This window comes from Excalfactoria chinensis, chromosome 17 (genome assembly GCF_039878825.1).
Source record: "Excalfactoria chinensis isolate bCotChi1 chromosome 17, bCotChi1.hap2, whole genome shotgun sequence".
NCBI lineage: Eukaryota > Metazoa > Chordata > Aves > Galliformes > Phasianidae > Excalfactoria > Excalfactoria chinensis.
Window position 1 is genome coordinate 1,621,676 of NC_092841.1, and position 24,729 is coordinate 1,646,404.

At 45.8% G+C, this 24,729-nt stretch overlaps 1 protein-coding gene across 4 annotated transcripts in view; it reads right to left on the bottom strand.

The window, feature by feature from the left end:
* Positions 1-24,412, bottom strand: part of MYH10 (myosin heavy chain 10) — an 87,081-nt gene extending 62,669 nt beyond the window's left edge. For all 4 annotated transcript variants that reach the window (XM_072351892.1, XM_072351890.1, XM_072351891.1 and 1 more), the window contains exons 1-3: positions 24,324-24,412; positions 22,063-22,440; positions 10,539-10,695 (exon numbers count right to left, since the gene is read on the bottom strand). In XM_072351892.1, the coding sequence (XP_072207993.1) occupies positions 10,539-10,695; positions 22,063-22,407 (502 nt within the window). In that variant the 5' untranslated portion in view covers positions 22,408-22,440; positions 24,324-24,412. The remainder of the gene's footprint in view (positions 1-10,538; positions 10,696-22,062; positions 22,441-24,323) is intronic.
* Positions 24,413-24,729: the final 317 nt, after the last annotated feature.

The following is a 24,729-nucleotide window of genomic DNA, read 5'->3' on the forward strand; positions in this document are numbered from 1 at the left end:
GAGTCACACATTTGTCAATGTACTTTCTGCAGCCTCACAGAGACCAGCTTATAGGAATACGGTATTTTGCCAACCACGACCCATTAAACATGCAAGTGAATGTTTCAGAAGGCATTATCATTTGCCAACACTATCAAGCTGGCAGGTAAACTTACAGCATCTCAATTTAAGCAGCCATTATGAACTTCTTAATGAACCTGCACCTCTGCATGGCCAAAGGATCAGATGAGATCCACCCAGCAATGGTGCAGGAGCCAAACCACACCTCGGGAAAGAATCCTCTCCAGAAGGTCTCAGGTAACTAAAACAAAACAAGGTGCCACAGCCATCATCAGGAAAAGTAGGAGAAGTCACAGTATTCTTCCACGTACTGAGTAGGAGAACAGCGCTGACATCTCTGGAACGATCACTAATTCCCAATCTTGTCTGTTCACTATTTCTGACATGGCACAATACAAGACAGAGACAGCATCTGTTACGCTTCTTCTGCCCAGGAACCAGGCTATAAGAGTAAGCACTGAGGCTGATGGTCACAACCCACTTTTGGCAGCATCGCAAGGCAATTCCTGCCTCTTACTCCAAGATGTCTCCAAGTCTTTCACAAAGGGCTGAGAAAGGACCTCTTCACTATGGGGGTGAGCACACTGACAAAGGCACTGTGGGGACCTTTCTGCAATTGGTGAAGTTTATAAAACAACAAAAGCCACAGAAAAAACTGTGATTCTGCACCTTATTCCGAAAGGTGCCAGATTTGAGATAAATCCCAACTGCCACTCTTCTGCTTGCCTAATGCATTCAGTTAATTATTAAATGAAGCAATGCAGAGCTGAGGCAAACCCCAGGCAGGGCTGACCATGTTGCTGGCTGTGTACAAGAACTGCTTGCACATCTACAGCAGAGTTCACAACCACGTGTCACTCACCCCAGAGCTCAGGCTGCTGTACAAGTGCTCCAGCATAGACAGTGTAAGTGTCCAACCTAACAGCACCCAGCCCTGGGAAAACAAACCAAGCTATGAACTGAGACCATTTTAGAAGCTGAGTGTTAGGCATTCGCAACGCTAGCTTGAAATCACCCAAGTTCCCAAATAAAAACTGCCTTTCAGACTCGTTAGCCAAGGCTTTATCAGCAGAAAAGAAGAAAACAAATAGCTGCCAGATTGCATCCAGCCCACTGTGTGGGACTGTGGGCAGCTTCTCCATCACACATCTGAGAGAATTTTTTGTCTAGTCCTCACCAAGTTTGAAGAAGCTCCAACAATGTTTTCCACAGTCAGTCTTCCAGCAGTTTTACTTATTTCCATCAGGAGAGTCTCTTCCATGTTTAATTTAGAAGATACAACACATTTGCTAAATATGTTAAGAGGAATTAAGAGACAAAGCAATCCATAACAGATCCATCCAAACAGATATGCATTTACAGACCCCCTATCTAATGGGATGCCAAATGCATGCAGCCCTTTGCAAGGGGCAGCTGCTGCAGCTCAGGAGGACTGCAGCACAGTGCAGGGCAGCCCAGGGCAGCTTGCAGGACCAGGGCTGGGCCACACCGTGCACAAGGGCTGCAGGCAGGGATGGTGCAGAGCCCCCAGCCTCCAGCAGCTCCTGTTTCTGCTTCACAGCTACAGCAGTGAGCAGTCCCACCACATCAGGCACCAGGTTCTGGAGCTGCCAGGTCTCACTTTTCTTCTCATGGCACTCCACATGACACAGACAAGCTGCTCTCTGCCCTTCCAAGTCGTGGCTCTCAATGAGCTTTCCCAGCAAAAACGAGCAACTCCTAAACCTTCTGCTGGGGCCATCCCTATGCTTCCTTCTCAGTGATATTTGCATACTGCTTAACAGTAACCTAAGATTAGCGGTAGCTGGCAACCACAGGCTGAAAAGGGTTTATTTGGACTGCAGAGCGCTCAGCATAGCAGTGGTTTCTAATCTCCAGCAACCCCGCTTAAGTTGCTCTGCTTCCTTTGCAGCACAGTTTTGTTTAGACAAAGATTACATTGTCAACTGAAACAATAACTCAAGGAGGTCCTTTGACAGTAATATCTGCCACTGAGGCTCACTAATTCACTTTTGCTCCTCTCCCTCCCAAACAATTAAGCAGGCACAAACCACTTAAGAGAACTGGCTATGAACCAAGTGGGCTCTTCCTGAGTTATTCCATTCTGCCTGAACTCCACAGGTTTGGAAAGAAAGCAAGAACGCCAGCAGAGGATTTTGCTGGGCTTATTGACTGTAACACAAAGTTGAGCAGTTGGGTTTTCATCCTCAGTCACAGAGGGGACAGGACACAGCCCAGAGGCACATCCCCCACCAGGGCAGTAACTGGGGGTACGTGGAGCTGACATGTTTTCTAGCAGCTGCTGGATTGAAGTTGTAGATGCTTCTCTAATGAGCGTTTTCTAGGACCCACAACAAGCCTTTTGAGGAGCTTCACCTCAAAGTATTTTAAGTCTCAGATGTGGTGCTCACACTTACTATGGCTCTGTTCTCCAGCAATGACGTTGCTACTTTTAGAATCACTGAACGCTGCAATAAATATTAAACAATGTCCTTAGACAATACTGAAGAGCCACTGTTACTGTCTTGTAAGAAGTTCCAGGAGTGGATAGCACAGGAGACACCCCCATCTCAAGAACCAGCAGCCACCGACAGCCAGATGCAAGCAGACTGCTGCCCCAAGCAGGGCCGTGCCATGTCAGAGCACAGGGTACACCTCCACCCACGGATGCCTTTGCATGCAGGGCACAAGTAAGCACTGATCCAGCAAGTTAGGAGCTCTGTCTCAGGTCTATCACACTTCAACAGCAGTTTTCCAATAAGCACAGAACTCCAGCACCCCTACACCCCAAAACACATCCTGCTACCGCTCTCTCATTGTTCTGCACATGTCACTTGTGATTGCCAATTAATGACCCTTTGTTCTTGCATAGGAACAGATGGGTGGGAGATGCGAGCACCATTCCCCCTCCTGTGCCGTTTCATTTTTAGACTTGTTCTGTTTGACCTCAATTACCATTCCCATGCTGAATGCAGTTTTGATAACTTCAGCTGTTCTCTAGATGTTTTCCTGACTTATTTCCTCTCCTCTGAATGAAGGGAAAGGCTGGAGCAGCACAAAGCATTGAAGGTACAAATGTCATGTCAAGTTTGGGGCAGCAGTTTTAAGTTCAGGGCAGTAAAGCATTTCCCAGTTTGATTCTATTCTGATTTTTAACCTGCTGCTGGACAATGAATTTAGATTGCTACAGATCTGTTTCATCCCCACTACCTCCTAACATAGCAGTGAGAGCTCCGGCACCACCAGAGCAGTTTATTCCTCATAGTACACCTCGTGTGTGTGGCTTCTATGCTGTTTGTTTAGTCCTTCACACTGGGCTCCTATTTCTGCTGTCCTAAAAAAGATAAATCACCATAAGCCAAGTATCATTCTAGAAGCACTTCTCATTTTGCAAGCAAAAAAGCCACATGTCAGGGGCATGAGCACAAGCACAGGTTTATGGGTCTCCAGCAGTCACCCTGCCAAGCCACAGAAAGCAGAGAACAATGGATAGCATCAGCCAGATCTGTCCATACATGGTGGCCTTCCCTCATAGTGCAGGGACTCCAGAGCCTGTGCTTATGATAATTAGCAAAATCACACTTGAAAACTCAAAGGTCGTATCAGATGGCCTCCTGTCCATTTGGATTCATTCACACATCAGTGAATTTGAGAGGCACGCTCTCTCCCTAAAAAAACCTTACTGAGTCTTTATGTCCACGTAATCTAATGTATGCACACACTTCTGTTAAGGCTGGCTGTATACTTTAGAACAGGTTGCACCAACACGTTGGACAGAGGGCACACACACCACCATCATCTGCAGATCTGAAAGAGAATCTCAAGGAGACAGCAGCCAGCAGCTTACACATGGGTGCTGGGGCAGCTCTGTGCCAAATATCCACATGCAGCCACCACGAGCAGATCAGTGATTCCTTCCCTATGATCAGAAATCTGGTTCTTGAAGTCTCACTTTTCTTTTTTTCTTCTGAGTTTCCTTGTACACATCAGCTGATGGCCTCGCCACCACTCCGAAAAGCCCAAAGCACCGAGGGCAGACAAGTGATTGGATGCTAGGTGATACCATCACTCCTGGTCAGGAAGCTAGGAAAGCACTGAAAGCTTGCACTGAGATGCACTGATAATCATACTGGTGGATGACAGCCTTGACTTGCTGGAAACTAAGAACAGAAGAACACTCAGCACTTCTCTCTGCTAGCTAAGAACTCACAGTTGCTCTTCTTGTTTCTGTGCCAGAACACAGAAAGGACATTCAATAAATAGGAAAGTGGATGAAAAAGGAGCTACTGCAATCGCTACTGCTGGCAGTTCCAGCATAGCTGGACTCTTAGTTCAGCACTCCAGAGAAATGCAGATACGACTGACCAAAAAAAATGCCTGTGCAAAGCATGCATCACCAGCAGTGCTGTTAGGATGTAAAGTGCTCTTGAGGTTTAAGCTTTTGTTGTGCAGGAAGTACTACCTTCATTTGTGGCATCTGAAGGATAAAACCAAATAAGAAAAGCAGAAAACAATGTTCTATTTCACAGCCACCCTGAAATGAAGTTTGATCTAAACTAAAACAGTGGAATAGAATTTTACCAGAAGCAGGTGCTGGCTGAGCAGTAAGTACAAATGAATCATCTCACAAATGATTTCATAAGTTGGATGCACTTGCTCTTGAATTCCTGTCTGCCTGCTAACACAGTCACAAACCAGCCATGAGCTCAGCTCTGCAGATCTTAAAGCTATCATCATTTGGTTGCAGTATTGACCAAAAGGATCAGGCTGGTCTGTGCAACACTGTGCCTCAGGAGAAAGGGAAGGGAGAGTGCAAAAGTTCCTTCTTGAAGTTAGGCCAAAAAAAACTAACAGTCAACCACTTCAAGTAACACTTCTAAGGAACTGAGAGTTAAGAAAAGAGTAGTTCACTCTAAATACTATTATGTCTAATTAAGCCTGTAACCCTGAGGTTGAGCATCAATTAGAGCAGAGATCCAAACACATTTCAACACAGAAAAAAGACAAAGGTTAAGAACTGTTGTCCAAGTACTGCAGCACTGAAGAACTTCAAACACTGACAAAGGTGAGAAAATAAACACGTGGCAGCATACAACCTCATTCCAGCAACCAGCATCATTATTCAATAATTGCTATTGACATCATTCAGAGATGTGCTAATAGGGCACAAAGTCATCAGAACAGCCCCAGTGCTCCTGAAGCAATTTGATACCAAGGAACAAAGGAGTGAGGAGAGATGAAGTGCTGCACAATAGGTTCAGCTGACAGAAGCATTTCTCATTTCACTTCAAATTCAGAAATAATGAGGCAGAAGACTGTTTCAGCGTGATGGATTTCAGTTATTCTGCTTCATTTCTTCCTTTACGATTCTCCATCCCTCCTTCCAGACATTAAAAATCATCGTACATCACATTCCTATTGCGATTCAAAGCCAGCCATCCCCACTTCCACGTTGTTGTCACACAAGCGTTCACATTCCACACAAGCCTGGCTGGATAAAACGAAAACACTAAATGGTGCAACAATAAGGAGACACAGAAATCCTTCCCATCACATTTGCCATGCAGCCAGCTCTGCTCAGTTCCTGCACCTTGCAATGAGCTAAAGAACCCTGAGGTACCTTCTGATAACTCAAAGAGATATACTGTGAAAAACATCAAGAATATTACTTGCACATTTAAGAGGTTTTATGTGCTGTTCACATAACAAGAGCATGCTAGTCAGGCTCTTCACTCTCACAGCAACCTATCCCTGCCATCTGAACATGTAGAGGTCCTCCACAGAAGAGCTGCCACACTTTATTCTGAATTATTTCATACAATAAGAAAAGCAGTTCCCAGAAGTAAGTATTTCAATGGGAATTAACTAAAGATCCAGGTCAGTGTGCTATTTTACAGCGAGCAGCACTGCATCTGCAGGCACTGCCAGCTCCTCCAGCACCCAGCGCTCCCTTCACCTATTGCACAGCTGCTGATAAAGCTCCCCTGGAACAGGATTAAAGGCAGTCCGAAAATATCAGTGCTAATTTAGTGCTCACCAAGACGTCCTCAGAGAAACGGGATAAAAAGGAGAGACTAAGCATAATTATACAAGAGTAATATTGGCAGGCAAGCAGGTCTTCAGTAACCAAAAGCAAACTAAGTTTGTCTTAATACATCCTGCAGTGTATTTTTTCAGATTCAGTGAATGAAGAGGCATAAGACAAAGCCATGCTTCAATGAAAAATACAGCAGGAGAGGAGGGAGCCTCACATGGCAAAAGCACCAGAGAAAAGTTCTGTCAGTGCTGCCTGCACAACCAGGTCAAGCCTCTGCTGTTAAAAAAGGATAAAAAAGAGATAGTCATAGAGGAATTATCATCACTTCCTAAAGAAAATCCTGGCCCCGTCCAAACTTCTGTAGCTCGGTGCCTGCATGTTTGAGCAGTGCAGAGGGACTTCAGCAAGTCTTACAAATTGTATTACCAAACAGAATTAAGGTCAATGTTGTCACAGGGATTAGGATACCAATTCCTTATGACCATGTCAACCGTCCAGCAGCTTTGAAAAGCTCTGTCTAGGATTCCTTTGTGAAGCATGCCAACCCCAGCCCTATGCATAAATGTATAGGATTTCTGTCTAGGGCCAAACGGCTTCAATAAGCCCAGGAGCCCCTGGGTTATGTGTACTGACAGCTTCAGCATAACATTAAGAAAATGAAGAGAAAGCACAAGAGAAATCCACTCAATCACCTGTGAAGTAGCACTTAGCCTACCACTACACTGCTTTGAAAATTAATTAGTAGGGGAGGCGGAGGGGAAACCCAGCATGTAAAGCAGAATTGCACGTTATTACCTTCTGAGGTCAGGACAGCAGGTAATGAGTGCTTTCCGGACTGTCATAATCAGAACGAATCTAGTCCCGTCTGGCATTAACAGACTGCCTGCACTCCATCTTTACTGCAAGGCTTGCAGCAAAGTCAATGCTTATGAGATCAAGCAATCACTGAGGTTTGCTTTTCCTTGCAAAGCCTGCCTCAAATCCTCAGCACATCACAGCTGCACACCAGAGCTGAACTGGCCATCTGCAACACAGCCCTAAAAATGATTTCCCACTTCCCTCTTTCTCGTATTGAATTAGTGTAAGCTATCACGTATCTCTGCAGATTACTATTTGCTGTCAGAAATGAGACTGGGCTTTCAGAGCATATTCTGCTTCCCCTGCTCTTTTCCCCTCCCTCCCCCTTTGTCCTCCTCGATTAGCAAATACCAAAACGAATTCCAGCCCATTCTGCTTCCCACTGGAGGGCAAGATGAGAGCTGACCTGCGATGACGGCTCTCCCAAACAGGAAATTCTTCACGGCGATGAGCACTGCAGCAGCTTGATGGCTGGCAGTCTGCAGCACTCCCCATATACAGCCTTTTTCTAAGAGTGCTGTGAAGTGCAACACCCAGTGCATCTCACCAGCTTAACAAAATGGAGCACTTCAACAGCCTTAAAATGATGAGCACCTATTCAGATGCAACCTATTCAGATGCATAGGCATCAGCTCTGTTTCTGTTGACCAAAAAAACCCCTTTGCTTTCACAGCCTAAATCTTTATTTTGCTTAATATTAAGGCTCAAGCTACATAGGAACCCTCAGCTCAGCAGAAACGTGAAGCTGATCTCTCACCAGCTGAGCTCTGAACTAAAGGCATGAAAGGGCTCAACTACTGAGTAGTAGTTTACTTGCTGCCCTTCACTACCAGCATACAGGAGCTGTGTTTGAAGAAATCTGGTAGTTCAGACACAGCTCAGGTCCAAGTATCCTGGTGATCAGCGTAAACACATCTCACCAACACCTGGAAAATTAGTAGCTATGATTACGAGAAAAGTAAACAAGATTACACTGCACAAAATACCACTGAGCAGGCCAGGAAAGTACAGCCAAGCCACTTTCATTGACCTAAATGAATGGTTAAGGTATTCTCTAAGGTTATGGCCATATTACCCAATGTAACAGCATTCCAATGGCTTCAATCTCAGTTCTGAATCCTAATAATTAAATTCCAGAAGTCAAATACTGGACTCAGTAGTCATCTATATCCAAAGAAACCAACGATGCTACAGTAGCAAAACAATTACTTGCAGTAGTGCTGGATTAACAACTCCCTACCCCCAGTTCACTCTACCATCCTATCTACACCTCCCAAAACAACTACATACACAAACAGGGGTGGGAACTGCAGAAACAATCTTACAACCACGTTAATAGCTGCTCAGAAGCATCTTTGTCAAGGACAAATAAGGCTTCAATAAGGCTGCCTTAGTGAAGACCACTGATGACTTCACCTGAAGCTCTGCAATGAAGCCAGCTAGCTCTTGGTTAAAGATATTCCTACTAGCCAAAAGCTTCCAGTACAACCTTCCTGTTCCATCGGTTTATGGCAAAGTCTAGAGCAAAATATAAGGAATAAATAGACTAAGAAAACTGTGAGTTGTATGAACTCAGCTATGAAGAAAAATCTAACTGTCCCCACCAAATGACAGACACATCCTGTACTTGGTCTTGCGTTGCAAACTGGTAACCAAAAAATACACTGAACACTGTTACAGTCACCTACTATTAAGGTAAGTACAAGTTGATACTCTGAATGATTAGATAAATCGCAACTGTAACAGCTAAAGTTATTTGTAGGCTTCAACTGAGCTCCCCCAAGCACAGCTTTGTTTAGCAGGTCCCACTTAGAGGCTCTGCAAGCCAAGGCCCAACACTGAGCAGCAGCAGAGCCACCCCTCCCTTCCACTCATCCCAACTCACACCAATGTTCACCAGACATTCTCATCACAGCCCATCGCTGCTTCACAATACGAGAAGCCAGGCAAATCACCAATATAAATAGTCATGTCTCATACTTCAGGCAAATACCTCCAGAACTCTGTACTCCACCTTTCTCCCACAGCAGAGCCAACGTCTGTAAACAATTCACTGAGGACACCACAAAATCAGAAGCGGCGCTGCTTTTCCTCTCCTGCTGGAGGTCTCTTCTGATCTAACCCAATTAGGCAAGAACAATTTGCTAAGTAAAATATTCACCTACCATATAACTGCCAATATCTATTCCTGAGCTCTTTCTTACCCTCAGCAAAGCAATTGTGAAGGCAAACCAGCAAGCGAAATTTCACTGCCTGATTGCAATCGCTTGCTAAAATAAATAGGGACCAGTTCCATACAGGTGAAGGATACTAGAAACACAGATTTAGCTAACCTTGAAGAAATCATTCTCTAACACACGGATCCTGCTGCTCAGCTCGCAGCTATTTTTATTCTAATCCACGCCCTCATTCTTTTAAGAGAGAAAAATTCACGCTATCAAAAAGCAAGCAAACACTGAAAGATGTGAATAGAGATATATCAGTTTGAAAAGAAAACAAGATTGTAACCAAACATACTGTTATATGTAAGCTTTTCTTTTTGAAACCTAGTCTCCCAAATTCAGTACAAAATCTGTACACCCAGCAAGAGCTCCAGACATAAGGACTGGTACTGGTGAGCAGATACATAGAGAGCATCTGCAGCTCGAGAACTGCTGCTGTTGACTTACACTGTATGTGATGACCTCTGTCTCAAGAATCTTCAATTTCAAAAGACGCTGTGCTGTAAAACTGAGAAGCCTTATCCAGAAATCACTACAGATTTCTACAAATAAACCTCTTCATGCAACACTGTGCCAGTTTTCCAAGCAGGCGCACTGTTAGCTGTAGCTTCTCTTCAAGACAAGCACACAGCAGGACACTGGAAGATTTTTCAGGCCTCCCTCTTTGCTACATGCATTTTCCTAGGTACAGTGTTTCTGGATCACTGAGGTAACCCCAGTGTTAGCCATGAACCAATACAGACAGAACCATCCAACACTGTATTAGAAGAACAGTTGTATAAGTTTAATGCTTTTGCTTTTTTCAGCATACTTACAAGAGTGGTGTGTTTTCTTCAACCTATTTATGTGCCAGATTCTCATTTTCCAAAACTCAAAGTGCCCACCATAAAGCTGCTCCACTTTGCTATAGACATAACCCATATGAGTTTGGCAGAAAACCCCAAGCTTTCCCCTTTCAGTTGCACTCTCTCATTCTTACTTCATTCAAAGCCGGAGCACTTACAACTTTTGACATCAATCTTATCTCTTTTTCTTTTAGAAGCAAGTATTTCCATTACAACTTCCAGTGCCCCCAGCTGGCACAGCATACCTCCTATTGGCATCCATTTGCTTCTGTACCACAGTAAGGCAGACAGACAGACACACCAATGAGGGGTCAAGCTCCAAGTTACTTCTGGTCTAAAAGCTGAAGTCTCTAGGTAAGAGGGCATCCTTTGTTTTGAGTACAAGAGGAAATAGATTGTGTTAGGAACTACAACATAGCAAGAAAATGAACTCCTGAACTTCCAAAACTCTGGAGTTTTAAGTGAATTGAAGAGTCGAGATTCACTGAATGACTGTAATAACATTAACATCCTTACCTTGTAGCATGCATCTGTACGCAGACTCGGATATGGCATAAATGTGTGGTGGCATTTCGTGGCGCTTCTTCCCTCTGTACATCTCAATAATGTTTTCTGAGTAAATCGGGAGGTTCTTGTAAGGGTTTATAACTACGCAGAACAGCCCTGAATAGGTCTTAAAAAAAAAAACAAAGAACAAACAAAAGCTTCCCGTTAATGAACACAGAATTGAATTAGAAACATAAGGAGCAAGGCATTTTTCACAGGCTATATCATATTTCTCATAGAGCAAAATTAAGTCAAAGAACTTTAAGTACACGCTATGCACAGACCGCTGGTTTATAGTTCTATTAAAAAGCTCTTTAATTACCTGCATTAAAAGTCACTTAAAGATAATCAACGTAAATAAATATAGAAGCAGAACATCTGATCTCCTTCCCACAGATATTTAAGTCTCTTTTCAACTTATAAAGTCGAAGAATTATGGGCACCTTTTGATGTTCTGCTCCTCCAGTAACACACCTGCTCGAAGCATGTTCATTTTTACACTTGGAGGACCTGGAATATTGATTTATCCTATCATCATCTTCTAGGAATTCTTAAAGGAAAAGACCAAGGGCTTACAATAGAAGATAGGGATTTCATGTATCACACAATGCAGGGGGGAAAAAAAAATAAATCAACTACTAAATACTTTCAGAGTTATTGCCCTGATACAGAAATATACATTGTACTGAAAGACCACCTGTGGAAGAGCAGACTTAAGGAAGCAAGAAGAGGACATCACATTCTTCATACATTCTTTATCCGGGACTGACAGCGGTTGATAAGAACGGAGAGCAGAGACTTGGTGCAAGTAGCAAACCCTAGTTATTTAGGCTAATATATCATTATTCTGTTATATAACTTGGATAAGGAAAAAGCCTATTATTCCCAACCACTATTCTTGCCATCCTACTGTTTTCCTATGATGCCATGGCCCAAAGCAATCTCCTCCTGGAGATGCTGCTCCTTCCATTCTCCCATCCTGGACACAGGGCAGCCAGGCAGCAGGCACTACAGACAGCATCCTATCACCTGCATTTAGAGCTGATACTGAACAGAAATAACCAGAACTGCCATCATATCAAGAACATCATGTATAATTTTCACACTGCTCTTTGAATTCACTCTTATTGAGATTTCTTTATTATAATTAAAATTGAGCGTACACTGCAAGTGATACATACAGGCCTGTATTTCCATATGAATTATCAAGATGAATTTGGAATATCAATCTCCGCTCTACAGAAGTTATCACACAAGTGTGATACATAAATATCAGCAGTTATACATATTAATACATAGAGATGTAAGATAATCAAGCCTTCCTTTGCTCAGCTAGGAAAACAAGCAAACATGGCCTGGCTGCAAGGGCTTCACTGACTAACAATGTAAGGTAACAGGAAGACAACTTTGTACCCTGCCAAAAGAAAGCTTGTAGCATCCCCCTGAACCCAGGCATCCAAGGCACAAGAATGGTCCCCACCCTTTCTAAACCCATCCCAAGTGATACTTTCTTATGAAGTAAGGATTACTGGAGAGATTTTATTTTATGTCAAGTTTTGGAAGCACATTTTAGCCATTAACACCATTAGCATCTTTAGCACCATGTGAATGTTAGCAAGAGAGACCAGCTGTCTTCTGACAGAAGCAGCAAGCATCTTTCTGAGTCAGGAAGACTGTCTTGCCTCTACAGGCTGTTAGGAGAGGGAATAGCTATAGCTAGCCCAGACTTCACTGACAGCTGCTGGGTGCCTACGTGGTGTTAAACAGGCAACACAAGAATCTTACAGCACTTCTTAATTTTTTTACTTGAAAGAAGAGGAACTTTGTTCTTTCTGGACAGACAAAGGATCCTGGAAGTACAGGCAGAAGGCAATCTCCAAACTGAGCCAGGAGCTATCAGTAAAGGAAAAGAACTTGCTGTTACATCAGATGTCCTGACTGGAAAGGAATCTCTGCTTTGTTCTGATGTGCTGGATGATAAGAACTGCAATGCCTCACCTAGCCAAACATCTTTGGTAATAATGTAGGTATTTCACAAGAAAGGAAACAGATGTTATCAGCTCAGTTGACCCAAGCACAGCGAACAACTTATTATTAACTCAGCATAAGCAAAGGGCCTTTAGCAAGAGGTCAGCCCCGCTCAGGCCTCCCTTCCAGCCCTACCACGGCCCCTCCTGCCTGCACTGCTGCCCTGGCAGTAACTTATGAGTGGGCAGTTCCTCTTGGAGGATAACTTTCCAAAAGAATTGTTAGTAATAGAATGAGCTCCCTGACCAAACGCATTCATAGCCACTACTGAGATCATAATGGAGAGAGAAGGCAGGACGGTTATTTTAATAGCATGGTTCAGCCGACCAAGGAGCCAAATGAGGTCACCCACACTCATCTACAAGCAGTACCAAAGATATGAAGACACCCAAAGACCACCATAAATCTGTTTTATCATTCCACTACTCAAGCAATGATAGAAAGAAGCAAAGCACACATCTACCCACCCATCCTGCAACCACCTGCTTCAAGTCAGCAAGCAGCAGCTGTGCCAGATCTCTCTGCTATGGTTGCTTTGGATGATGAAGACCAGCTTACTGCTGACTGCAGATGAGATCTGGCCGTGAGAAAAGAATTCCTACAGCCAGGTCAGCTCCCAGCTCATCCTCTGATCACCACATGGACAGTTAATTAGGCATAATGCAGTGGAGCTTGTTCATACAGGGTGATTCTGGAACCTTTCACCCAGCTCCACCTGGGGCTCTGCTCACAGTTTGTCACCTATCCAGCTCCACAGACCTGAGTTCACCTCACTTGGATACACCTTACCAAGGATGCAGCTGCCTCACTAATGTCTTATAAAAGAAACTTAATAAGTTCCTGAGCTCTACTGATGACATCTAACCTGGAAGCCTTTCCAGACCACTTCCCAGTGTGGTCATCACAAGGATCAGAGAACCTGGAATGACCCCAATAAGCAACAAACTATACACTACTTTCACCAATGCTGAGATTCATTCATCTGGAGAATAAATTTGTATCACTGACCACTAAATCACCACCATAGGAAAGCTTTCCTACATGCAGTACCACAAACCCCACTATCTCAATGCCCTGCATACCTGTCACTCCATTTCACTCCTTTTCCTCTCCTGTCCTTTCCCTGCAGAATCTGGTCACACTTCTTTCAGAACATCACTACACTACAGAGACTTCATTTACTTGAGGAAAGATGGCACCAAGATCCCCCAAAGGAAAGAAAACACACAAACTGAAGGCAAGATAAATAGGTTATTTTAAATGCTTTGAAAAAGTTCTTTGTGACCAGCTGGAGGAAAATTATATATATATATATTTACACTAACACCTACCTTACAAACAGACACCCCACTCAATGATTACCCCCCGGCAGCTGCTGCAGGTGCCCAAAGCTTTCAGATCCAGGCAAGGCAGAGTGACACCCTGAGCCTCCTCTGCTTCACAGGGCCCAAACTTTGCCAGAAGATGCAAATTAGTTCAAATTGAGCACTGCAGAGCTACAGCAACTGTCCAGTCTGGATGAGGAACCAGACTTCAAGTTTCAGCATACAGGGTCTATATGTATGTACAGGTCTGTACATTGAAAATATGGAGTATAGATGCTTACTCACCTTAGGACTGTGAGATCAGCTGCAAACTAGCTAGCTGCTTGAAATACATTTCTGCTTTGCACAGAAACAGGATATAGACAATATCGAGCAACAGCAACACTGCCTGCTGGAATGCATGCTCTCTAGGCAAGGCTCCAGAGACAAACAGTAAAGCAGTGCTCTGACAGCGCACAAACTCTCCTTCAGGACACTAATTGTGCCTTTGAATATTTCCAGATGCTTACAAGCTTTAAGCCAGTAATATATCACTTAATTCATATTTTGGTATGCTACCCTAGACTGCAGAGCTCAGCCTGTGCTCTTGAAGTGCAGCTTACCAGTGCCACACCGGTAACAGAACAGAGTTACCTCTCACCTTATCTGAACTCTTCAGACACAAACGAACTAAGTTTCAACTTGCAGACTTCAGGATCACTCCTACTGATTGGTACCAGTGCTTCAGAGCAGGAAAGGCTCCCAAGCGCAAAGCCACATCAAAACATTGCTGTGTATGTGCCTTTACAGTGGCAAGTGTCCAAACCTTCATACAGCTCTCTAGCTTAACAGTCCAGCCTTGCAGTTCTTCCACCAAGGAAAATGCTGTTGTGATAGCTAGGTTGGTGCTGCCTGCTGCAGCATCAGAAGACCTCTGTAAAGAGTGGTTTCAGAGCACATCAGCAAGATGCAGGTCAGTTCTCTAATGGGAGAAATGCAACAGTTTGCCTCACTGCAGTATCCAAACTCAACATTTATCTGCAGTTCTTCAAATACAGAAAGCAATAGACATAGTCCACTACTACATACATAATTAATCTGAAATAAGCATCTGGGTATCCCCTACCGCTAACTGTAGTGCCTTGCCTAGAAAATATGACCCAAATCACATGTTTGCAAATGATTTCCCATTTCCAGATGGGAAAGCTGCAACACCACATCATCGTTCCTCTGTCCAGTTTTACCTCCTTAGGTTGCATAGCTGCTGCCTTTCACTCTCTAAACCTTACTCAAGCCTCTGAGCTGGGTGTGTTTCTCACATACAGCCTTCCTCCCCCATGCAGTGAGGTAACCTGAAATTCGCACCGTACAGAATGGGATGTAGCTCTTCAGCCCCCTGAGGAGTGGAAGCCAGAGGCTGTGGCCTGGAGATGAACGTATCCTCCACCAGACACAGCTGCAGCCCAGCCAGCATCTGGCACAGCACCATCACCCCCAGCCCAGACTCCCCAGCCAGAGTAGTTGGCAGCCTGGAACCTGAATTAACCCGGATATCTGCATAAACTGCTAGCTCAAATCATTCAGTCCTACTGGCATCCAGCAAGTAGAGGTCACAGACACAATGGGGCAGCAGAAACCTCAGCCTGACAGAAGCTGGGCTGGATGGGGACAGCAGCCCTGACTGCTACCCAGCAGGGCAAGATCTCTGCAGGGATGGCAAAGGGAACACAGCTATTAAAGCAAAAACACCACCCAACCTAGAGAAAAGCACAGTCTACAGATGTTCTCTGCAGCCAGCACTGCAGACGGGGAGCTCACTAGCACTACACTGTCACTTTGACAGGCTTCAGACTGGTTAAAAAGAGGAAAAAAAAACAATATAATTCGGCAGCACAGGTTATGCCCCACCCAGAGCTCCCCACTCAGACTGACAGCAGAGTCACTGCCCCAGCCACGCTGAGCCTGATGGGGAAAACATGATCCCAGCTCACAGCAGGGCCAGAGAAGTATTAATATCCCCTCAGCAGGCTCTGCAGGGCTGTACAGCAGCGCCCAGCCCACCTCAGGCTGCCTGCTGCAGGCACGGGGCTCGAGGGGCTCCCTTGGATGTGAGCACTCAGCTGAAGGAAGGCACTGTTTTACCAGTCCATAAACCAAACTACTGCACCTCTGTAGGCTGCTATGCTACCACTGCTAAAGGAATCAGATGATATATCAGACTTTGTATCCCTTCTTGTCTAGAGATATTTTAATACACCTCCCAGAAACATCTTGGATTTCTCTTGCAAAGTGTAAAGCTACACAAAACTCAACCTGATCACATTTATGAACCTTCCATAAACCAGAGTTAACCTCAAAGCAATGTCTGAGGTCAAAGCAGCCATCAATTGAAACCCAAAGCACCACTGCAGGTTATCGAGTACCAGAACCCACACAACTGGTTCATGCTGAAGCAAAGCTACAGACTCAAGACTCCTGCAGGGTCTGCTGTTAGCAGTCTGTAACAAAGTGATCTGAAGTTCTCCCACCTGGACCAGCACAAAAATTAAAACAATTAGAACACAGCAGCTTATATAATTACACTGACTGCTCTAGGTTATGCTCCGGCCTCACAGGAACGGTGGCATAAGAAGAAACAGGTTACAGCTTGAGAGCTGCTCCCCACAGCAGGCTCTGGAGCTGGGACTGCAGCTCATTTATTGTTCTTCTCCCTCTTCTGCCCCAATAAAATGGAAAGTACAAGGGGGAAAAAAAAATTGGGCTACAGATACATTATGGAAGAAATACTTGTAATTATAAGAAATATCAAGCAAAGTGTTTGTAACCACAATAACAAGCACATTTTCTTCTTTGCTGGTAGGAAAAAGTGTATGTAGAGAGCAGTAATTAGCAGAAAGGTTCCAGAAGCCTTTGGAGTTGCACAGCTTCCAACCCTGTTGGAAAAGTCTTTGCTAAAATGAAACTGAGTGGTGGGTGGTGAAAATGATCCATATTTTGAGTTCAAAAGACTTCAGAGCTGAATCTAAACCCTTCCTCAATGTGCCTCAGCATCCCAGTGCTCTTCCACAGGAACAGCAGAACCAGGCTAAGCACAAAAACAGAGTTTCTCAGACAATGGCTTCAATCCTTCTGACCAAACGAGGTCAGGAAGCAATTATTGCCATGGTTTGGGGAGTATCAGTAAGCCACATTAACGCCCCCTCCCTCAGCCAAATACAGCCAGGCAACTCAGACATGAGTTTTCTTCTCTCCTGGAAACGCAAACCTGTGCAGGATCCATCCTGCTTAAGTTCACTTGTTCTTTTAGAAAGAGTTCATTCGCTTTAACAAAAATCTATGTAAGTAAGTTGGGCAAGAGGTTCTCCTTTTCCCTCCTATTTTCCATCAAGGAAGCATTGAGAGCTTCAAATTGCTGGGAAGTTTCATCCAGTCCTGTCTCAGGAGTAGTACAGTCATCAGCTTGTTCCTTCCAGTTCCTGCCCATGCTGCCATATTGCAAACAACTTACCTTCCACCCAGCAGAATGGAGGTATTTACACTCCTGATTTCTGATGTCGGCTGCATTTGCATTTAATGAAATGCTTCAGAGTGACTTAAGAAAGTCAAGATACTACAAAAGTTGCATCCAAACTGCTGGCTACCAAAGCACTGAAAGACTTCAAGTGACCAGGAACAATCCCAGCCTTGCACAGGTCTTGAAGTGGTGCAGCATACCTTGAAATTCACTTCAAGTCAGAGCTCATGAAAAATAAAACCTTGCTCTGAAATGGAAGGACTCCCAGCAGCAGGAGATTAGTCACCTACAGAAACTCTCTTCTTTCTATGTACAGACTGCAGAAAACGGTAAAAAATAGAAGTAAAAACCACACGTACATATGCCAACAGTTCTCTTCTTCTCATCAGCCATGAGTCAAATTGGATAGTAAGCTCTGCACAGAAACCTAATTTCAAGCATAGTTGACGTGACTATGTATAATCTATATATAATCTTTATGAATTGTGATCTTTAATGCATTGCTGATAACGAAGCACACAGATGAAGATGGAGAAAATGTTTCCTCCTACACCAGAAACTCCTCTGGAGCACTATTTATAGCTCTCCATCAAAGCAGCTCCGTATTTTCCCCTCCATATTATCAAGTGCAGCATCTCTTCCCCCTGCATTTTGCTTCCAGACTAAATTCTGCCTACTTGGTGATCTCCCCTGGCAGCCCCATCCCTCCATTTCAAATATCTCCTTTGTCCCAGGGATACAACGGAAGGTGACAGCTACAGCTCTGACAGCCAAAGTCACAGCTCCAGCCCCTGCTCTGAAGCAGCAAAGTGACACCACAGCTGTCTGAGTCACAAGTGGCACAGCTCCTGAACCCCCCCCAGCTCACAGCACAGCAGGTCAACAGGCAGACAGCGAATGCCTACATTCAAACACCACGCTGGACTGCACTGAGGTCAGAAGCTGCTCAAAGGGAACCCAGAACCTCATGAAGGAATGAGGCACGCAGCCTGCAGTTAGCCACAAAGCAGTAGGGCAGCAAAGGTCTGGAGAACTCTGCAGTGTCCGAAGCTGACAGACCCTTACAGGTGATTCTTCCCAGTGGATGCCTCTATTTTATCATTTAATTCAAAGACTTTCCCTCAGCCTGCCCTCTGAAATCACATCTACCTGATGTGACTTTCAAACAACGATCCAGAGCTGGTAACTAGAAGTCTTTACAAGACATGCATGTAAAATGCTACTGCAAACAAAGACGTTCCCTCACTCAAGCTAAAAAACCCAAAGCTCGTGACCAAAGGCAGACTCCTCCCTTACAGCAGCATCCCCAGAAGGGGCTGAGAATGCAGTTCATCAGGCACAAGGACACTGAAGAACTGGCATATAACCAGTCTGAGCCCAGTCCTATTGATCCAAACCATTCCAAAAGCCTCTCAGCCCTTGGGGATTCCCCTGGGTTCCCTCACAACCAACTGCCTCCAGTTCTTGACCTACAGCAAGGAAGGGGACTACTAATTACTCCCTGAGGCTAGGGTTAAGGCTGGCTATTTCAGAGCAGAGCAGGCAGTCTAGAGTATTAGAGATCCACACAATGTAGCCCTACCAGAAGAAATGCAGGTATACGTAGAAAAGCATAAGATATGGATTTTCACCATAAAATCAGCATGAGCACAGATCATCTGCAGAACTCGAGACTGTGGGATCATGCTTAACTGCCCTTGGGTTAAGGAGAAAAGTCCATGTACAAGAATCCATAATGACAGGTTTGCTCCATTTTTGGTGTGAATATAGCATGCTACAGAATAATTAGCAAAAATAATAGACTTCCTTTAGGAAAGATATTGTAATATTCTTCAGCTATGCTGAAAATAAACCTTAAAACAAGCAGCAGAACAGCTGATGTTAAAGATGGAGGAGGAAATGAAGTTATTTTGTCTCCTCCACATGGCTGGGCTCACCAGAGTTCATTCTCCAACCACTCTTCCCAGCAGATCCCATACAAACCCTGCTACTACCTTTTGTCTTCTGTGTCATCATGAGGAGATCAGAAACGAAGGCAGGACTGAGTACAGACAACACACTTTCACAAGCCATCAGTCTCCAGTTCTCCATTCATTCTCACCAGTTCTCCATTCATTCTCACCACCCACACAGTAATGACACAACTCAGAGGCCAAGATTATCTCTGGACAGATACCAGAGATGCTACAAGTTCCAGGACTCCCCACCATCCCTCCTTAGATGCTGCATGGATCTCTTCTTGATGAGACAAGCACCAGCGCTCAGCTCACACAACTTGGCACCTACTGGATTTAGTCAGCTCCTCCACTAGTTCCATTCTGAAGAGGTAACTGATAGATTACTAGACTCGCCAGTCAAATTTAACAGCTCGTTTCCTTTCTAGGGACTGAAAGGAAATGACTCTACTCCAATGGACAGTCTCCCCTCCTTCCTAGAAAGGCAACTCTGTATGCTACTAGTTAGGAATTAATAGAAAGCACATCAGATTCACCACCACTATTCTCAGCTGTTCAACATCAGCAGCAAAATGAACATCAGTTTGGTTATTATCAGAGCACCTGGGAATTCAAACATGATTTGAACTGATTCATGCCAAGGTCAGCTTCCTATAATTCACTTCATCAGCTCTTAACTCTGGCTTTTCATGCCAGATGCACATCAGCAGGTTACCAGGCAATAGCAATGGCTCCTGGGCATGCAGTCAGCAGCAGCAATGTAGGTGCAAAGCTGAGGGAACATAGGGATCCTTGAGAAAGGCCAGAACTGCACTAAAAATCCCATCAGCTCAAGGTGCTGTTGAAGCTCTTATTCTCTTCGCCAATATTCAGCCTCCAACAGTACTCCTAACTGTGGTTTCCTCCCTCCTCCACAAAGTAAGCAGTTTTAACTTTAAATAAGCCATTATTCCAGATACACACTATTCTTGGTAAAGGCAGCATCCTCCAGCAATGTTGCTGTGGCTCAGACCTCCAGTTAAGGCCAACAAATCCATTAGCTTCTTGATCCCAACCAACTTCCAGCTCAGGGGCGGGGGAGGTCAGCACTAACATACGGATGCAGTAATCCTCCTACGTGACAGCAGTCCCTCAGTGCCAAGGAACCAAGTTCCACAGCCTGCACCTCCACAGCTCAAGCATGAAAACAGAAAGCACCATTTTCGGAAGCAGGAGAGGGGTAGAAATAGGTGAGCTGCCCATAATCTATTACAAACTCCAATATACAACAAGCTGGCCCCTGAGCAAGACAGAGAGGTTTTTGGCTTGTCATTCATCCCAAGTAACACAGTAGCACATTGGCCTATATGAAGAATGAGACGCTCTCAGCACCATCCTCCAGAAACACCTGTGGTTACATTTCAAGTATGGAGCCCTTAAAAGGCCAAGCAAGCACCAATTGAAGGTCTACACCTTTTAGCTCTCACTATAATGAAATGTTAGTAGAGAGGATGTACTGACTTCCATAACCAGCACTGTGATTGATACACACACAGAACATCTGACTTAACAACTTGTTTACTTTTAATTCTCAATCCGGTCCTTACTAATTATCCATTTAGTTTACTTATAAGCTTAAAGGAAGCATTCCAGGAGCATTTTTTGCTGAGCTCAGCTCTAAGTCTCTTGGTGGAAGGCCTTGGAATAGCAAAAAGCAAAAACACACACAGAAGTTAACATAGAAGCACAGGTATGAAGAGTCCTATTAAATCCATACATTACCAAGAGTCCGCTGGCACCTAGATGGACAGAAGTGAGCCATCTAACCAGTAGAACTACATAAAAATGGATTTAAGCTTCAGAACAAGCTCTTATTAAAATGAGCCAAGTGTTTAAGCACACGTTCCAGTCACTTGAGACAGAAGGGCTGTTTGTTGAGCCCGAGTATCACCAAGAGCTACGAGGCACTGTGCAGTCAGCCCACCGAGAGACAAGGAGCTCCTCTGAGCTGAAAGCCAGACAGCACTCAACACTGTTCAAGGAAGAAACAGCACCAGTGGCTTCGTGATTCCTGACTCAAAGGAAGGATGGCAATAAACCAGATCTTTCAATGAGTGCTTCAAAAGTGCTGAAAAAGAAAGCTGTATCTTACTGATTTTAAGCACTTGAACACATATTTTCCTGGCCCCCTGAGCTGGTATTAGACATCCTGCATTCCTAGCACTTCCCAGCTTTTAATTCACCTCTTATAAGCATTTTTAATAGACGGCGAGTTAAAACAAGATACATGTTTATTCATACGAGCAATTAAAGAGCAGTTATTCAGCAAAGTTAGGTTTTGTAATCTCTCAGTTCAAACAAGCCATTTGATACCATTCACTGTATCAGTTAAGCATGTCTGAGGCAAGTGCTCTAATGAGCCGCATGAGCTAAGCACCCAGAGCTGCCATTTAGCATTCTATTTTTGAAAGATGCTTGCAGAATTATTTCCATAGGAGAAATCTTTATTATTTGTTTTATGACACCAGAGTTCCTGACCTGCACACAGCATGGAAAAAAGACACGGGGCTGATCCAAAGGACACAAAGCATTTACGTTACCAAAAAAATCAGAGCCAAGACCCACTTCCTCCATTTCAAATAAATAAAGGAATGGCAATCAGATAAACTTTAGCTGAATGAGCAACAGTAATGAATCCGGTAATTAGTACTTACATAGATGAGCCCAGAGTAATACCGATCCTTTAAATTATGCAACACAGAGGCTTCATTTAAACAGGTTAATTCTGCCATGTCTTCCACCTTTGAGAACTTGGGGGGATTCATCTTCTGAATGTCATCTTTATTGACTAGCGCTTTCTTTCCATTCTCTGCCAGTTCAACCAACACTTCATCCCCCTTTTCCTCCTTGATGCTGGCTGCCTCAAAACCGTGGCGCTCTGAAGGAATCCACACCAACTTCTTGGCAGTCCAATCAGCCTGGGTGGCAGGGTTGTAGATGACAGCCCTGTCCACAAAGAGGTATCTCTCGGGATCTTCCTGCCCAGATCTCTGTGCCATTGTGGGAAGGGAAGGTGTCCTCTATCAGTTACCCTGTACATTGCAAAGGAATAAAATAAAAAGCAAGAAGCATGTTACATATTGAACATACCATCCATGAACGGAGCTGGGACACCAATTAAACGGGCTGCCTGCAATGCCTGCATCTTCCCTTGGGTGATGGCACAGTGTGAAGGCTTTCCATAGCATTAGGGGTGCCCCTATCTGCAGCAGCCCTCTGAATAATTAAATCACTGTCCAAATTCAGCCATCTTTCACACATAATCCCACGAGAGAAAAAGCAGCACAAACCAAGTCTGGTTGAACACCAGCTAGAGAGACACTGCAGCGATGGCATGAACCATAAGAACAATAAGCACCTTGGTGTTAAACAAAAGGAGAGGTGATATTAATATAAGCTCGCCAGTAAGCACAACTTGTACTATAACAAATATTATAAGTAACATTCTACACATAGAAAGAGCAGAATGAGTGACACCAGGCCGTTTACTTTAACAAAGAGTTGACTTTCAACTACAAACAAGAACTTCAGAAGCTCCAACAAGCCTTCAAGCTCATCGTCATCCTAAAGCTCCAAGACTCCGCGTTTCCACAGCTCACTTTTGTTGCCAACTGTGAACAAATGACATTACCACATTAAAAATAAGGAATGCCTTGGCTCTCAAGTTTACCTTGAGGCACAATGCAGTGAGTTGAGGAGTCACGTTGGATTTTCCAGCAGCTTCACAGATTGTTTGAAGGTGAATGAAAAACTGCTGATAGGAGCATGGGCACGCTCATTTCATCTAACTGCATCTGCTTAGGAGGGAGGCCATAGCACCCTCAGTTAGCAACACCGCCACATCCAAGGCTTGTGGGCTCCGCAGTTCTATCTGCAGCTGCCCAAAGAGCAACAAGGTCAAGGCTGTCACCTGGCACAGGGTGCATCGTGCGCTCTCACTACTGATGGGGAACGCTACCTGAGCACATGGTGACCTCTCCCAGCAGGCACGCTAAGAAAGCAGGGAAGGCTTTGCAAACCTCATTCATCATCACACGAAGGCATGCACGCTGCTGGCAGTTCCGCACCGCATTCAACGTGCAGTTAAGCACAATGGTTGCTCCTCCACGCACTGCTACATTGGCCAACCTCAACGTGAAGGCACCGAAGCCCCCGGTGCGGGAGCAGACCGCCGACTACACACCGTCTAATTCAAACCCAGAGGCGATGACTCAACATTGAAAGTATTCCAGAAGAGCCTCAGCGAGGAGAACCCCGCGGAGCAAGGAAAACGCCGAGAGGACCCCGCGTGCAACAGCCGCGGCCAGGAAAAAGCAACGAGCGGCCAAGGAAGGACACGCGGGCCTCAACGCCGCGCTGCGGGGACGCGCGGGGGCCGAAAGGCACCGCGGCTCGGCTCGCCCCGCGCCCACCGCCCCGCAGCGCCGCTCCCATCCCCGCGGCGCCCACACAAAGGCTCCCGCGCTTCGCCCCGCGCGGGGCCGCGCCGCGAACAATGGCATTTACATGGGATACCCAAATGAGCGCGGTTCCCACGCACGGATCCGGCGCTGCCAACGGGAGGAGGGAAATAAAACACGAAGGAATCGAGAGAAAAACCCCCCTCCGGCCCCGAACAAAAGGGCGCGGGTCGGGGCCGGGCCGGGCCGCCCGCGGGACCCCTCCGCAGGGCCCGAAGGACAAAAGGCAGCGGCCCCCCGGCCCGGCCCGGCCCCAGCGGAGCGGCAGAAAATGGCCACCTCCCCTCGGCGCGGTGCGGGCGGCCCGCACAAGGGGTCTTTGTGTGCCGGACCCGCGCCGCGGCGCCGCCTCCCGCCGCACCGAACCCGGCCGCCATCCCCCCCCCCACCCCATCGTCCTCCTCCTCCCTCGGCCGCCCCCCGGGAGCGGGAGATGCCGCGGCCCTCCGCCCCACCTGTGCAGCGCCGCTCACCGCCGCGCCCCGCAGCTCGCGCCGCCCGCCGGCTCCTCAGCACCGCGCCGCTCCGCCCCCCGCCCGCCGCGCGCCTTTAGCGCCACACCGAGCCCTCCGCCCCCCTCTCGCCGCCGCCTCGAGTCCCGCCCCCTTCGCCGCCGCACGCCGCGCGCTCGTTGGTTCGCTCACACGTCCGTCCGCCGCCGCTCGCTCGCCCATTGGTCCGCCGCGCGGCCTCTCCGCGGCCACGGCCATAGCAACCTCCGCACGCTTACCCTCCAAACCCCGCCTCCTCGCTTCGCCCCGCCCCGCGGCTCTCATTGGCCGCTCGGCTTCAAACTCTCCTCTTACTGGACGCTCGCCACGCCCGTCGCGGCGGGCCTCGCCCCGCGCTGCAGCACGCCCG